Below are 17313 nucleotides of genomic sequence, written 5' to 3'. Positions count from 1 at the left end.
GAAAAATTGTGCAAGATGGACAAGTTCCTTGAGGTCCCGGTGCACCCTGATGCTTTTCCGATACCTAAACGGGTGGCGGACATAGTGAATAAGGAGTGGGAGAAGCCAGGCATACCTTTTTGTCCCTCCTCCTATATTTAAGAAATTGTTCCCTATGGTCGACCCCAGGAAGGATTTATGGCAAACAGTCCCTAAGGTCGAGGGGGCGGTTTCTACTCTAGCCAAGCGCACGACCATACCTATTGAGGACTATTGTGCTTTCAAAGATCCTATGGATAAGAAGTTGGAGGGTTTGCTTAAAAAGATTTTTGTAGAGCAAGGTTACCTCCTTCAACCTATTTCGTTCATTATTCCTGTCACTACAGCGGCGTGGTTCTGGTTCGAGGAACTGGAAAAGTCGCTCAGTAGGGAGACTATGTAGGAGGAAGTCATGGACAGAATTCACGCACTTAAGTTAGCTAATTCCTTTATTTTAGATGCCGCTTTGCAATTAGCGAGGTTAGCGGGGAAAAATTCAGGGTTTGCGATAGTGGCGCGCAGAGCGCTCTGGCTAAAGTCTTGGTCGGCGGATGTATCTTCCAAGACAAAATTGCTTAATATTCCTTTCAAAGGTAAGACCCTTTTTGGGCCAGAATTGAAGGAGATTATTTCAGACATCACTGGGGGAAAGGGCCATGCCCTCCCACAGGATAGGCCTTTCAAGGCTAAGAATAAGTCCAATTTTCGTTCCTTTCGTAACTTCAGGAACGGACCGTCTCCTAACTCCGCAGCCTCTAGACAAGAGGATAACGCTTCCCAGGCTAAGCCAGCTTGGAAACCAATGCAAGGCTGGAACAAGGGTAAACAGGCCAAGAAGCCTGCTACCAAGACAGCATGAAGGGGTAGCCCCCGATCCGGGACCGGATCTAGTAGGGGGCAGACTTTCTCTCTTTGCTCAGGCTTGGGCAAGAAATGTTCCGGATCCCTGGGCACTAGAAATAGTCTCTCAGGGTTATCTTCTAGAATTCAAGGAACTTCCCCCAAGGGGAAGGTTCCACATGTCTCGCTTATCTTCAGACCAGATAAAGAGACAGGCATTCTTACATTGCGTAGGAGACCTATTAAAGATGGGAATGATACACCCAGTTCCAACAGCGGAACAAGGTCAGGGGTTTTTACTCAAATCTGTTTGTAGTTCCCAAAAAAGAGGGAACTTTCAGACCAATTCTGTATTTAAAAATTCTAAACAAATTCCTCAGGGTTCCATCGTTCAAAATGGAAACCATTCGAACTATTTTACCTACAATCCAGGAGGGTCAATACATGACTACCGTGGATTTAAAGGATGCGTACCTACATATTCCTATCCACAAGGATCATCATCAGTTCCTAAGGTTCGCCTTTCTGGACAAACATTACCAGTTCGTGGCTCTTCCGTTCGGTTTAGCCACTGCTCCCAGAATCTTCACAAAGGTGCTAGGGTCCCTTCTAGCGGTGCTAAGACCGAGGGGCATTGCGGTAGCACCTTACCTAGACGACATTCTAATCCAAGGGTCGTCCCTTTCCAGATCAAAGGCTCATACAGACATTTTATTAGCTTTTCTCAGGTCTCACGGGTGGAAGGTGAACGTGGAAAAGAGTTCCCTGTCCCCATCTACAAGAGTTCCCTTTCTGGGAACAATAATAGATTCTGTAGAAATGAAGATCTTTCTGACAGAGGTCAGAAAATTAAAGCTTTTAAAGGCGTGTCAAGTTCTTCATTCTATTCCTCAGCCTTCCATAGCTCAGTGCATGGAAGTAATAGGTCTAATGGTGGCAGCAATGGACGTGGTTCCTTTTGCTCGAATTCATCTAAGACCATTGCAACTGTGCATGCTCAGTCAGTGGAATGGGGGCTATGCAGACTTGTCTCCCCCAGATTCAAGTAGACCAGTTAACCAGAGACTCACTCAGTTGGTGGTTGACTCAGGATCACCTGTCTCAGGGAATGAGTTTCCACAGACCACAGTGGGTCATTGTCACGACCGACGCCAGTCTATTAGGCTGGGGCGCGGTCTGGGACTCCCTGAAAGCTCAGGGCCTATGGTCTCGGGAAGAGTCTCTTCTCCCGATAAACATCCTGGAACTGAGAGCGATATTCAATGCTCACCGCTCTCCGGGGGGTAGAGCTCTCCGGGCTTGGCCTCAACTAGCGAAGGCCGGATTCATATAGACAACATGACGACTGTAGCTTACATCATCCATCAGAGGGGAACAAGGAGTTCCTTGGCGATGAGAGAGGTGTCCAAAATCATCAAATGGGCGGAGGATCACTCCTGCCACCTATCTGCAATCCACATCCCAGGAGTAGACAACTGGGAGGCGGATTATCTGAGTCGTCAGACTTTCCATCCGGAGGAGTGGGAACTTCACCCGGAGGTGTTTGCCCAGTTGACTCAATTATGGGGCATTCCAGACATGGATCTGATGGCGTCTCGTCAGAACTTCAAGGTTCCTTGCTACGAGTCCAGATCCAGGGATCCCAAGGCGACTCTAGTGGATGCATTAGTGGCGCCTTGGTCGTTCAACCTAGCTTATGAGTTTCCACCGTTCCACCGAGAAAGCCTCTGTGATTCTGGTAGCTCCTGCGTGGCCGCGCAGGACTTGGTATGCAGACCTGGTGAATATGTCATCGGCTTCACCATGGAAGCTACCTTTGAGACAGGATCTTCTGGTACAAGGTCCATTCGAACATCCAAATCTAGTTTCTCTGCAGCTGACTGCTTGGAAATTGAACGCTTGATTTTATCCAAGCGTGGGTTTTCAAATTCAGTGATAGATACTCTGGTACAAGCCAGAAAACCTGTGACTAGAAAGATTTACCATAAAATATGGAAAAAATATATCTGTTGGTGTGAATCCAAAGGATTCTCCTGGAGTAAGATTAAAATTCCTAAGATTTCTGCTTTACACAAACGACTGGCAGCTGTGCCAGAGATGCAAGCTTTTGTACAGGCTTTGGTCAGAATCAAGCCTGTTTACAGACCCATGACTTGGAGTCTAAATTTAGTTCCTTCAGTTCTTCAAGGGGTTCCATTTGAACCTTTACATTCCATAGATACCAAATTACATTTCTTGGAAAGTTCTGTTTTGGTTGTTTTTTCTTCTGCTAGAAGAGTTTCTGAATTATCTGCTTTGCAGTGTGATCCACCCTATCTGGTGTTCCATTCAGATAAGGTTGTTTTGTGTACTAAGCCTGGTTTTCCTCCGAAAGTTGTTCCAACAAGAATGTTAACCAGCAAATACTTGTTCCTTCTCTGTGTCCGAATCCAGTTTCAAAGAAGGAACGTTTGTTACACAAAGGATTTTAGACAAACCTCATCTTTGTTTGTCGTTTACTCTAGTAAGAGGAGAGGGCAAAAAGCTACTGCTACCTCTCTTCTTTCGAGAAAAGTATTATCAGATTGACTTATGAGACTGCCGGACGGCAACCTCCTGAACGAATCACAGCTCACTCTACTAGGGCTGTGGCTTCCCATAAGCCTTCAAGAACGAGGCTTCTGTTGATCAGCTATGTAAGGCAGAGACTTGGTCTTCTCTGCACACTTTTGCCAGATTCTACAAATTTGATACTTATGCTTCTTCGGAGGCTATTTTTGGGAGAGAGGTTTTGCAAGCCGTGGTGCCTTCTGTTTAGGTAACCTGATTTGCTCCCTCCCTTCATCCGTGTCCTAAAGCTTTGGTATTGGTTCCCACAAGTAATGGATGACGCCGTGGACCGGACACACCAATGTTGGAGAAAACAGAATTTATGCTTACCTGATAAATTACTTTCTCCAACGGTGTGTCCGGTCCACGGCCCGCCCTGGTTTTTTAATCCGGTTTGAAAAATTTTCTTTCTCTATACACTACAGTCACCACGGCACCCTATGGTTTCTCCTTTTTCTCCTAACCGTCGGTCGAATGACTGGGGGGCACGGAGCCAGAGGGGGACTATATGGACAGCTCTTGCTGTGTGCTCTCCTTGCCATTCCCTGTAGGGGAGGAGAATATCCCACAAGTAATGGATGACGCCGTGGACCGGACACACTGTTGGAGAAAGTAATTTATCAGGTAAGCATAAATTCTGTTTTCTCCTGTTAAGTGTGGTCAGTCCACGGGTCATCATTACTTCTGGGATATTAACTCCTCCCCAACAGGAAGTGCAAGAGGATCACCCAGCAGAGCTGCTATATAGCTCCTCCCCTCTACGTCACACCCAGTCATTCTCTTGCACCCAACTAATAGATAGGATGTGTGAGAGGACTGTGGTGATTATACTTAGTTTTATACCTTCAATCAAAAGTTTGTTATTTTAAAACGGCACCGGAGTGTGTTGTTCCTTCTCAGGTAGAATTTGAAGAAGAATCTACCTGAGTTTTTGGATGATTTTAGCCGGCGTAGTTAAGATCATCTTGCTGTTCTCGGCCATCTGAGGAGTGAGGTAAACTTCAGATCAGGGGACAGCGGGCAGGTTAACCTGCAAAGAGGTATGTAGCAGCATATTATTTTCTGAGAATGGAATTGACTGAGAAAATACTGCCATACCGATATAATGTAAGCTCAGCCTTAAATGCAGTAGTAGCAACTGGTATCAGGCTGTCATGTATGTATATTTACACTTCAGTATTCTGGGGAATGGCACTTCACTGGGATAATACTGTATGCATAAGACTTTAGCCTAACTTGCAGTGGGAACGACTAGCAACAGGCTTTCTAATAACATTTCATTTATTTGATGTTAAACGTTTTTGCTGGCATGTTAAAATCGTTTAATTATCTGAGGTACTGGGTGAAAAAAATTTTTGGGCACTGTTTTTTTCCACTTGGCGGTCGTTTTATTTAATTTAAGACAGTTTACTGATCTCCCTCACTGTTGTGTGTGAGGGGGAGGGGCCTATTTTGGCGCTTTTGATACGCATCAGAAAATTCAGTCACAAGTCTGTTTTCTTCCCTGCATGATCCGGTTCGTCTCTACAGAGCTCAGGGGTCTTCAAAAGTTAGTTTGAGGGAGGTAATCACTCACAGCAGACCTGTGAGATTGTGCTTTTGACTGTGATAAAAAACGTTTATATTCTGTACATTTTTTCTGCTATTCAGGGTTAGTTATCCATTGCTAATGGGGGCATTCCTTTGCTAAAATTGTGTTTTACCGGAAAGAATTTGATGTTATAGTTTCTCCGGTTTATTATTACTCAACTGTCATAACTTTTTTTCTGTGCTTCTTAAAGGCAAAGTACGTTTTTCATATTTGTAAATTGCTTTGAAAAGTATTTCCAAGTTGCTGGGTAATTGCTAGTGTGTTTAAACATGTCTGATTCAGAGGAATATCTCTGTGCTATATGTGCTAAAGCCAAAGTGGAGCCCAATAGAAATTTATGTACTAATTGCATTGATGCTACTTTAAATAAAAGTCAATCTGTACAAATTGAACATCATTCACCAAACGAGGGGAGAGTTATGCCGACTAACTCGCCTCACGTGTCAGTACCTGCATCTCCCGCTCGGGAGGTGCGTGATATTGTAGCGCCGAGTACATCAGGGCGGCCATTACAAATCACATTACAGGATATGGCTAATGTTATGACTGAAGTTTTGTCCAAATTACCAGAACTTAGAGGTAAGCGTGATCACTCTGGGGTGAGAACAGAGTGCGCTGTTAATAATAGGGCCATGTCTGATACTGCGTCACAGTATGCAGAACATGAGGACGGAGAGCTTCAATCTGCAGGTGACTGTTCTGATCCCAATAGAATGGATTCAGATATTTCTAATTTTAAGTTTAAGCTCGAAAACCTCCGTGTACTGTTAGGGGAGGTATTAGCAGCTCTGAATGATTGTAACACTGTTGCAATCCCAGAGAAATTATGTAGGCTGGATAGATACTATGCGGTACCGGCGAGTACTGACATATTTCCTATACCTAAGAGGCTTACAGAGATAATTACTAAGGAGTGGGATAGGCCCGGTGTACCCTTTTCCCCCCCTCCTGTGTTTAGAAAAATGTTTCCAATAGACGCCACCACACGGGACTTATGGCAGACGGTCCCTAAGGTGGAGGGAGCGGTTTCTACTCTGGCTAAGCGTACCACTATCCCGGTGGAGGATAGCTGTGCCTTTTCAGATCCAATGGATAAAAAATTAGAGGGTTACCTTAAGAAAATGTTTGTTCAACAAGGTTTTATATTGCAACCCCTTGCATGTATTGCGTCTGTCTCGGCCGCGGCCCCTTTTTGGTCCAAGTCCCTGGAAGAGACTCTTGACTCAATAACTATAGATGAGATTTCAAGCAAGCTTAAAACACTTAAGCTAGCTAATTCATTTGTTTCAGATGCCGTAGTACATTTAACAAAACTTACGGCTAAGAATTCCGGATTCGCCATTCAGGCACGCAGAGCACTGTGGCTAAAATCCTGGTCAGCTGACGTTACTTCTAAATCTAAATTACTTAACATACCTTTCAAAGGGCAGACCTTATTCGGGCCCGGTTTGAAGGAAATTATCGCTGACATTACAGGAGGTAAAGGCCATGCCCTGCCTCAAGACAGAGCCAAACCTAAGGCTAGACAGTCTAATTTTCGTTCCTTTTGTAATTTCAAGGCAGGAGCAGCATCAACTTCCTCTGCTCCAAAACAGGAAGGAGCTGTTGCTCGCTACAGACAAGGCTGGAGACCTAACCAGTCCTGGAACAAGGGCAAGCAGGCCAGAAAACCTGCTGCTGCCCCTAAGACAGCATGAATCGAGGGCCCCCGATCCAGGAACGGATCTAGTGGGGGGCAGACTTTCTCTCTTCGCCCAGGCTTGGGCAAGAGATGTCCAGGATCCCTGGGCGTTAGAGATCATATCTCAGGGATATCTTCTGGACTTCAAATCCTCTCCCCCAAAAGGGAGATTTCATCTGTCAAGGTTGTCAACAAACCAAATAAAGAAAGAGGCGTTTCTACGCTGTGTACAAGATCTTTTACTAATGGGAGTGATCCATCCGGTTCCGCGGTCGGAACATGGACAGGGGTTTTACTCAAATCTGTTTGTGGTTCCCAAAAAAGAGGGAACCTTCAGGCCAATCTTGGATTTAAAGATCCTAAACAAATTCCTAAGAGTTCCATCGTTCAAAATGGAAACTATTCGGACAATCCTACCCATGATCCAAAAGGGTCAGTACATGACCACAGTGGATTTAAAGGATGCTTACCTTCACATACCGATTCACAAAGATCATTACCGGTATCTAAGGTTTGCCTTCCTAGACAGGCATTACCAGTTTGTAGCTCTTCCATTCGGATTGGCTACGGCTCCAAGAATCTTCACAAAGGTTCTGGGTGCTCTTCTGGCGGTACTAAGACCGCGAGGAATTTCGGTAGCTCCGTACCTAGACGACATTCTGATACAAGCTTCAAGCTTTCAAACTGCCAAGTCTCATACAGAGTTAGTACTGGCATTTCTAAGGTCGCATGGATGGAAGGTGAACGAAAAGAAGAGTTCTCTCTTTCCACTCACAAGAGTTCCCTTCTTAGGGACTCTTATAGATTCTGTAGAAATGAAGATCTACCTGACAGAAGACAGGTTAACAAAGCTTCAAAATGCATGCCGTGTCCTTCATTCCATTCAACACCCGTCAGTGGCTCAATGCATGGAGGTGATCGGCTTAATGGTAGCGGCAATGGACATAGTACCCTTTGCACGCCTACATCTCAGACCGCTGCAATTGTGCATGCTAAGTCAGTGGAATGGGGATTACTCAGATTTGTCCCCTACTCTGAATCTGGATCAAGAGACCAGAAATTCTCTTCTATGGTGGCTTTCTCGGCCACATCTGTCCAGGGGGATGCCATTCAGCAGGCCAGATTGGACAATCGTAACAGACGCCAGCCTACTAGGTTGGGGCGCTGTCTGGAATTCTCTGAAGGCTCAGGGATCATGGACTCAGGAGGAGAGTCTCCTGCCAATAAACATTCTGGAATTGAGAGCAGTTCTCAATGCCCTTCTGGCTTGGCCCCAGTTAACAACTCGGGGGTTCATCAGGTTTCAGTCGGACAACATCACGACTGTAGCTTACATCAACCATCAAGGAGGGACAAGAAGCTCCCTAGCGATGATGGAAGTATCAAAGATAATTCACTGGGCAGAGTCTCACTCTTGCCACCTGTCAGCAATCCACATCCCGGGAGTGGAGAACTGGGAGGCGGATTTCCTAAGTCGTCAGACTTTTCATCCGGGGGAGTGGGAACTTCATCCGGAGGTCTTTGCCCAAATACTTTGACGTTGGGGCAAACCAGAGATAGATCTCATGGCGTCTCGACAGAACGGCAAGCTTCCTTGTTACGGGTCCAGATCCAGGGATCCGGGAGCGGTCCTGATAGATGCCTTGACAGCACCTTGGACCTTCGGGATGGCCTATGTGTTTCCACCCTTCCCGATGCTTCCTCGATTGATTGTCAGAATCAAACAGGAGAGAGCATCGGTGATTCTAATAGCGCCTGCGTGGCCACGCAGGACTTGGTATGCAGATCTAGTGGACATGTCATCCTGTCCACCTTGGTCTCTGCCTCTGAGACAGGACCTTCTGATCCAGGGTCCCTTCAAACATCAAAATCTAATTTCTCTGAAGCTGACTGCTTGGAAATTGAACGCTTGATTTTATCAAAACGTGGTTTTTCTGAGTCAGTAATTGATACCTTAATACAGGCTAGGAAGCCTGTTACCAGAAAGATTTACCATAAAATATGGCGTAAATACTTATATTGGTGCGAATCCAAGAGTTACTCATGGAGTAAGGTTAGGATTCCTAGGATATTGTCTTTTCCACAAGAAGGTTTAGAAAAGGGTTTATCCGCTAGTTCCTTAAAGGGACAGATTTCAGCTCTGTCCATTCTTTTACACAAACGTCTGTCAGAGGTTCCAGACGTTCAGGCTTTTTGTCAGGCTTTGGCCAGGATTAAGCCTGTGTTTAAAACTGTTGCTCCACCATGGAGTTTGAACTTAGTTCTTAATGTTTTACAGGGTGTTCCGTTTGAACCCCTTCATTCCATTGATATCAAATTGTTATCTTGGAAAGTTCTGTTTTTAATGGCTATTTCCTCGGCTCGAAGAGTCTGAGTTATCTGCCTTACATTGTGATTCTCCTTATCTGATTTTTCATTCAGACAAGGTAGTTCTGCGTACTAAACCTGGGTTCTTACCTAAGGTGGTCACTAACAGGAATATCAATCAGGAGATTGTTGTTCCATCTTTGTGTCCTAATCCTTCGAAGAAGGAACGTCTTCTACACAATCTAGATGTAGTCCGTGCCCTGAAATTTTATCTACAGGCAACTAAGGATTTTCGACAAACGTCTTCCCTGTTTGTCGTTTATTCTGGTCAGAGGAGAGGTCAAAAAGCTTCTGCTACCTCTCTCTCTTTTTGGCTTCGTAGCATAATACGTTTAGCTTATGAGACTGCTGGACAGCAGCCTCCTGAAAGAATTACAGCTCATTCTACTAGAGCTGTGGCTTCCACTTGGGCCTTTAAGAATGAGGCTTCTGTTGAACAGATTTGCAAGGCTGCAACTTGGTCTTCTCTTCATACTTTTTCCAAATTTTACAAATTTGACACTTTTGCTTCTTCGGAGGCTGTTTTTGGGAGAAAGGTTCTTCAGGCAGTGGTTCCTTCCGTATAAAGAGCCTGCCTGTCCCTCCTGTCATCTGTGTACTTTAGCTTTGGTATTGGTATCCCAGAAGTAATGATGACCCGTGGACTGACCACACTTAACAGGAGAAAACAAAATTTATGCTTACCTGATAAATTCCTTTCTCCTGTAGTGTGGTCAGTCCACGGCCCGCCCTGTTTTTATGGCAGGTCTAAATTTTTAAATTATACTCCAGTCACCACTGCACCCTTTGGCTTCTCCTTTCTCGTTGGTTCTCGGTCGAATGACTGGATGTGATGTAGAGGGGAGGAGCTATATAGCAGCTCTGCTGGGTGATCCTCTTGCACTTCCTGTTGGGGAGGAGTTAATATCCCAGAAGTAATGATGACCCGTGGACTGACCACACTACAGGAGAAAGGAATTTATCAGGTAAGCATAAATTATGTTTTTTTTTCTGTGTTAAATGTTAAAAAAAAAAATGTATCAAATGCACTTTTTTTTGTGTGTGTGTGTTGGGGGGCCCTTCTTAGATTCTTGCACCTGGGCCCTGTGGTTTCTGGTCACTAAATAAATAACTTTCACCCCTTAAGGACAAGGCCATTTTTCAATTTCTTACCCTTAAAGGGATACTATACCCAAACATTTTCTTTCATGATTAAGGTAGAGAATACAATTTTAAACAACATTCCAATTTACTTCTATTACCTAATTTGCTTCATTCTTTAGATATACTTTAATGAAGAAATAGCAATGCACACGGTGAACCAATCACAGGAGGCATCTATGTGCAGCTACCAATCAGCAGCTACTAAGCATATCTAGATATGCTTTTCAGCAAAGAATATCAAGAGAATGAAGCAAAATAAATAATAGAAGTAAATTAGAAAGTTGTTTATAATTGTATGCTCTTTCTAAATCGTGAATGAAAAAATTTGGGTTTCATGTCCCTTTAAGGACCAGGACTATTTTTACATTTCTGCGGTGTTTGTATTTAGCTGTAATTTTCCTCTTGCTCATTTACTGTACCCACACATATATTATATACTGTTTTTCTCGCCATTAAATGGACCTTCTAACGATAGCATTATTTTCATATCTTATTATTTACTATAATTTTTTTTATAAAATATGATGAAAAAATGAAAAAAAACACACTTTTTCTAAGTTTGACCCCCAAAATCTGTTACACATCTACAACCACCAAAAAACACCCATGCTAAATAGCTTCTAAATTTTTTCCTGAGTTTAGAAATACCCAATGTTTACATGTTCTTTGCAAGTTATAGGGTAATAAATACAAGTAGGACTTTGCTATTTCCAAACCATTTTTTTTTTTTTTTTTTTTTTTTTTTTAATATTGGCAATAGTTACATTGGTACACTGATATCTGTCATATCTGATATATCTGATATATATATATATATATATATATATATATATATATATATATATATATATATATATATATATATATATATATATATATATATATATATATATATATATATATATATATATATATATATATATTTTTTTTTGTTTAGTAGACAACCCAAAGTATTGATCTAGGTCCATTTTGGTATTATTTTTGCCACAATTTCACCGCCAAATGCAGTCAAATAAAAAAAAAAATTGTGGCTTTGCTTTTTTTTTTGGCAGACATTTATGGCTTTGGCTTTGCTTTTTGGTAATTAGAAGGCAGCTAAATGCCGCTGCGCACCAAATGTTTATTATGCCCAGCAGTGAAGGGGTTAATTAGGTAGCTTGTAGGGTTAATTTTAGCTTTAGTGTAGTAGACAACACAAAGTATTGATCTAGGCCCATTTTTATATATTTCATGCCACCATTTCACCGCCAAATGCGATCAAATAAAATAGTAAAATTTTTCACAGTTTTAGGTTTCTCACTGAAATTATTTACAAACAGCTTGTGCAATCATGGCACAAATGGTTGTAAACGTTTCTCTGGGATCCCCTTTGTTCAGAAATAGCAGACATATATGGCTTTGGCATTGCTTTTGAGTAATTAGAAGGCCGCTAAATGCAGCTGCGCACCACACATGTATTTTGCCCAGCAGTGAAGGGGTTAATTAAAGCTAAAAATTAACCCTACACGCTTCCTTTTTATTTATTTTTAAAAAAAAAATATATTTATTCTGCCTTTTGGGATCCCCCTTAGCCCCCAACCTCCCTGATCCCTCCCCCCCCCCCCCCAAAAAAAAAACCGTTTTCTAACCCACCCTACCTTTTTGTCTGCCATCTTGGGTATTGGCAACTGTCTGCCAGTACCCAGTTGTCCATATAATTTAGTTTTTTTTTTTTTTTTGTAATAAAATAAAAAATCCTATTTTTCTGTAGTGTAGCTCCCCCCCCCCCCCCCTTCCGGATCCCTTTCCCAAAAAAATTTCCCCCCCTCTTTCCCTTTCCCCTCTCCCTCCTTTCGTTCAGTATAATGACGTGCATGCGTGCGCTCCTGAGCCCCGCCTCCTTGCATGCTCACAGGCACTTTCATCACAGGATCCAAAGCACGCATCGGCGATGGGCCATCCACCCGCCTCCTTGCATTGGCTCCTACCCACCGATTGGCACTATCGCTTGTCAATGCAAAGAGGGCCACAGAGTGCACTCGTGGGGCATGCAGAAATAGCGCCATCTCGCTATTTTGAGTGAGATTGCAGCAGAGAGAAGCACAGGACTGCAGCGATGTACAGGGTACGTCGCTGGTCCTTAAAGGGCCATTAAACCTAAAAAATTTTATATAATTCTGCACATAGTGCAGAATTATATAACATTATATTGGTGTTATCGTTGTAAAACTTAATAGTCCCTTTGAATTTTTTTAAAATATGGCTGTTTTTCAGGTCTGTTTTTATTATACAGCGCATCGGGCCAGCTGTATAGTCACAGCCCGGCCTGACCGCGCCATTACACTAAGTGCAGCTCGCTCCTGCTCTGTCTGACATTGATCGTTAAAGGGATAGTAAACCCAAATTTTTTCTTTCATCATTCAGATAGAGCATGCAATTTTAATCAACTTTCTAATTTACTCCTATTACATTTTCTTCGTTCTCTTGCTATCTTTACTTGAAAAAGGCATCTAAGCTAAGGAGCCAGCCAAATTTTGGTTTAGCATCCTGGACAACATTTAGCCACCAATCAGCAAGCACAACCCAGGTTGTGAACCGGCTTCTAAACTTACATTCTTGCTTTTCAAATAAAGATAGCAAGAGTGAAGAAAATTGATAATAGGAGTAAATTAGAAAGTTGCTTAAAATTGCATGCTCTATCTGAATCATGAAATATAAAATTTGGGTTCAGTGTCACTTTAATGCTAGAAATTGCTAGTACTTGTCAATTTATATATTAGACATGTTTTAGTGCAAATGGTTTAGCGTGTGTTGTAATCAGTTTGTACATGGGAGTATCAAGTTTTTGTCAATTTAAAAATGAAGGCTGTGAGTTTGATCAGTATAAACTCCTCACACTTTTTCTTGTTTCTCTGTTAGGAAGTATTTATTCGAGTCCTGGTCTGTATAGTAAAACCATGACACCTACATATGACTCTCGAGATGGAAGCCCCCTGTCGCCCACATCAGCTTGGTTTGGAGACAGTGCTTTATCAGAAGGAAACCCTGGAATACTTGCTGTCAGCCAGCCAATAACCTCGCCAGATGTTTTAGCCAAAATGTACAAGCCACAGTCTCTTCTTGACAAAGCCAAAATAAATCAAGGGTAAATATGCTTCTTAGCACCATATGCACTCTGTGTCCCCCCAAGTGTTTGTAGATATTTATAATGAGCATTTTCTCCCTGATTTGTTTTTCAGATGGTTGGATTCCTCAAGATCTCTTATGGAACAAGATGTAAAAGATAATGAGGCCTTACTACTTAGATTTAAGTACTACAGCTTTTTTGATTTGAATCCAAAGGTATATATTTATTTTCCTGTAAATGTTAAGTTTTCAGTTCAGTTTTTCCAGATGTGCTAGTTTATCCCTCCCACTCACTCTGTGTCACTGACTTCTGTGCTGCAAAACCAATTTGGGTTTTCTCCCAAAATGATATAAAGAACTTGTGTTGTGTTTTTTTTTTTTAGTTTTTGGGATTGGCTTAATAAATAGTTTTCATGATTAACAAAAGATGGCTACATTCCGTGACTTTTTTTTTTTTCTTCATCTCAAAACAGGATTTAAAATCTACAAACGTCTTTTAAAACATTTAATTAATAACCAGTAAAGCTTTACATACAATATAGCAATAAAAATGGTCATCGTCGTAACTAGTAACCTATCCTATAGGTCTATACAATCTGTCAGTATACCTATCGACAGGGTAGACTCACGTGGGGCGCAGCTATTACTTGGAATAAACCCAACTAACGAGCACATATCTGTTTAGCACACAGGGATATTGCATTTTTTTTGTCTGCTGTTTAGTGAAATCTATTGAATCACCTTTTTATTATTTACAAATAAATATGGTTAGCAGATGTTAAAATGCAGAAAACACACACAGTAAGAAATTGTAGTGGATAAGTAAAACATTTTAGTTTTTTTATACTTTCTATATATAGAGCTTTTAGATGGAGAATAGAAATGAATGAAGCTACCATTTTAATAACTTATTATTAATTAACTTGGCTGAATCAGTGCTTAAAGCAGGGCAACTCCAATCTATTTAAAGGGACAGTATACACCAATTTTCATATAACTGCATGTAATAGATACTACTATAAAGAATAATATGCACAGATACTGATATAAAAATCCAATATAAAACCGTTTAAAAACTTACTTAGAAGCTTCCAGTTTAGCTCTGTTTTAAAGGTTACTGGAACACCCACTGCAAGTGGGAAATATGGACACTCCCCCCTCCCCCTTCCTTTACACAAACAGAAGCAAGCTGGAGTAGGTATACGTCGGTATTCTCCTAAAACTTTGGGGCTTGTTTAGGAGTCTGAAAATCAGAGCAATGTTATTTAAAAATAAGCAAAACTATCCATTTAAAAAAAAAAAAAAAAAAACTTAATGGGCTATATAAATCATCTACAAAACATTTATGCAAAGAAAAAATGAGTGTATAATGTACCTTTAACTACACTTGTGCAAACAATTCATGCTCAAAATCCTATATATGTTTATCTGTGATTTATTATCATGTTCTGGGATCAGGGAAATCTGTAGAAAAACAAAAAAGAAATAACATAAAACAATATGCTAATTTGACAAAATAAAGCTGCATTATTCATTGCAATATTTTGAGGGTAAACTATCATGTAGTATAAAAGTTGTCTTCTATATAGCCTAATAAATTTGTATCCTGAGAGCTCACCTCTGATCTAGCAGCTTCTAAGTGAAACTACTGTAATATATATCTGTAGTTAAAGTGCATTACACACACTACTGTTTACGGTGAAAGGACTGGGCTTATTTTATCATTTTTAAAGGGACAGTTAACTCCAAAATGTTTGTTTAAATAAGATAGATAATCCCTTTATTACCCATTCCACAGTTTTGCACAGCCAACATGGTTGTATTAATATATTTTTACCTATGTGATTACCTTGTATCTAAGCATCTTCTGACAGCCTCCAGATCACATGGCTATTTATTTATCTATTGACTTGCATTTTAGCCAATTAGTGTAGTGTCTGCCACAACTACATGGAAGAGAGCACAATGTTATCTATATGGCTCACATTAATTGGCAGTCTCTTGTTGTGAAAAGCTAATCAAGAGGCTGTCTGTAGCAGACAGCAAGTACTATGCTTTAAAAAAACAACAAAAAAACAAACATGCAATTTTTTTATTTTTTTTTGGTCTATAAGTAACATCTTTTATTTATTTGTAATTTTGCCAACACAGAGGATAAAATAAAAAACGTGATTTGAAATATCCCCCCTCTCTAAATCCACATCAAATGGACTTTAAAATAGGAAAAATAGGAGTACAAAATAAGTAGCAAATTGCATGTGTTCACATTTTTAAATAAAAATTGCAATTAAAGGGATATTCTAATGCAAAATTGCATGCGATTTGTTCCGTGCTGACCCGAGATGACCACTTAGGTAAAGCTGTGATCAGGATCCACAAGCATTGCAGCTACCATGCAGAACATGCACAGTCAGGGGCACACATAGCACAACACGCCAGTCACTGGCTGTGTTTTCCTCTAGAGCCTTAAGCTTAATTTTTATTTAATTTCTTTTCTATTTGCCTTATTCTTTCCATTCAAGATAGACTTCAACCATTAGCGTTGTACCATAATAAAGAAGTCAATACTGAAGAATAGCATAGCCTGTGTGTGTTTTTCTCAGCACATGTTGGTTTCCATTTAATTATGAAACGCCTAGCACAAGTTAGTAACACAAGATAAACGGTTACATACTTTTCAAAGTTAATGTGAATATATATTTTTTTAGTACGATGCCATCAGAATCAACCAACTGTATGAACAAGCTAAATGGGCGATTCTCCTAGAGGAAATTGAGTGCACGGAAGAAGAAATGATGATGTTTGCTGCTTTGCAGGTAAGTTCGGAATTTTCTGCTTTTATCATAGATTAAATAACGATCTGTACAATGCATCCTGAAGACAGTTGGAATTACAAAATGCCTGTCCCTTTAAAATAAAGACAATACATTTCTGTTTTGCTATAGAACAACATATAAGTTAAGTCCATTTTAAAAACAAATTAACATCCTTTTTTACTGCATTTTTTGCTCAATAAAATAACACCATTTGCCTTATTTGGAAGGGCCAATCCATGCTTGAGTCTACAGACATTAAGGTAGACGCCGTCATAGTTGGTATAAACTTAATTGTTTAGCAGTTGTTATGAATTAAAGGGACATTTAACACTAAATAAATGCTAAGTAAGAATGATGCATTCAATGAAAAGATAAAAAAAAATACATCTACATGTTATTCTCAGACTAAATTTCTGTTGGCTATTTAAATGTTGACAAAATAAGTGTAAAGTTTTTTAGTGTCTATAAAACAATGGGAGCTGCCATGTTGTAACTTAGTCTGCCAATTAGGGACCGTTATAAATAGGTCACTAGAGTGTGCAGCCAATGGCTGTGTGGAATATAACAGTGTTCTGCACTTCTATTCTGAATTTGTGAGCTTTTCAGTTCCTCTTAGAAATGGAATTACAGGAAAATGGGACAAAATAATGAGTTTATTGCAGAGTTTTTTTTTTTTTTATGTATGATTTATCATTTTCTTTTACCATCTCAAAGTGTTTAATGTCCCTTTTAACCCTTTGAGTGCTAATGACAGCTGAGCCGTCAGTTTCTCACTCTGGTGCTAATGACGGCTCAGAGCCGTCATGAGCACTCTCCCACCTTGAGGGAGATCTGGGGGCTCCTAACTGCTCCTACCCTGGTGATCGTGCCTGTAGAGTGACAGGCATCGCCGGGACTTCATGTGATGCGCGGTGACGTCATGCGCAATGACGTGATGTCACCATGCATGCAACTTTATTTATACTTAACAATGTTAAGTATAGGAGGAGGGGGCATGCTGCTTAGAAGCCTGTATCTCAGGCATCTAAGCAGCTACAGACCCCCAAGACCCACTGTTGGAAAGGTAGTCGCCTAACAGTGCAAGTCTTGAGGGTCTGAAAAGAAGAAAAAAAAGTTTTATTTCAAAAATTAAAAAAACTTATTAGCAACTAGGAGGGAAAGTG

The 17313-nt window shown here is 40.9% G+C and overlaps 1 protein-coding gene across 4 annotated transcripts in view; it reads left to right on the top strand.

Annotated features, from left to right (window-relative positions):
- Nucleotides 1-17313, top strand: part of FERMT2 (FERM domain containing kindlin 2) — a 227602-nt gene that overhangs the window by 144960 nt on the left and 65329 nt on the right. For all 4 annotated transcript variants that reach the window (XM_053697594.1, XM_053697593.1, XM_053697592.1 and 1 more), the window contains 3 exons: nt 13128-13353; nt 13448-13550; nt 16043-16150. In XM_053697594.1, coding sequence (XP_053553569.1) covers nt 13128-13353; nt 13448-13550; nt 16043-16150 — 437 coding nt within the window. The remainder of the gene's footprint in view (nt 1-13127; nt 13354-13447; nt 13551-16042; nt 16151-17313) is intronic.

Source organism: Bombina bombina, chromosome 1, assembly GCF_027579735.1.
Source record: "Bombina bombina isolate aBomBom1 chromosome 1, aBomBom1.pri, whole genome shotgun sequence".
NCBI lineage: Eukaryota > Metazoa > Chordata > Amphibia > Anura > Bombinatoridae > Bombina > Bombina bombina.
The sequence above is the reverse complement of the archived record's forward strand: the minus strand, read 5'-3'. Positions and strand labels throughout refer to the sequence as shown.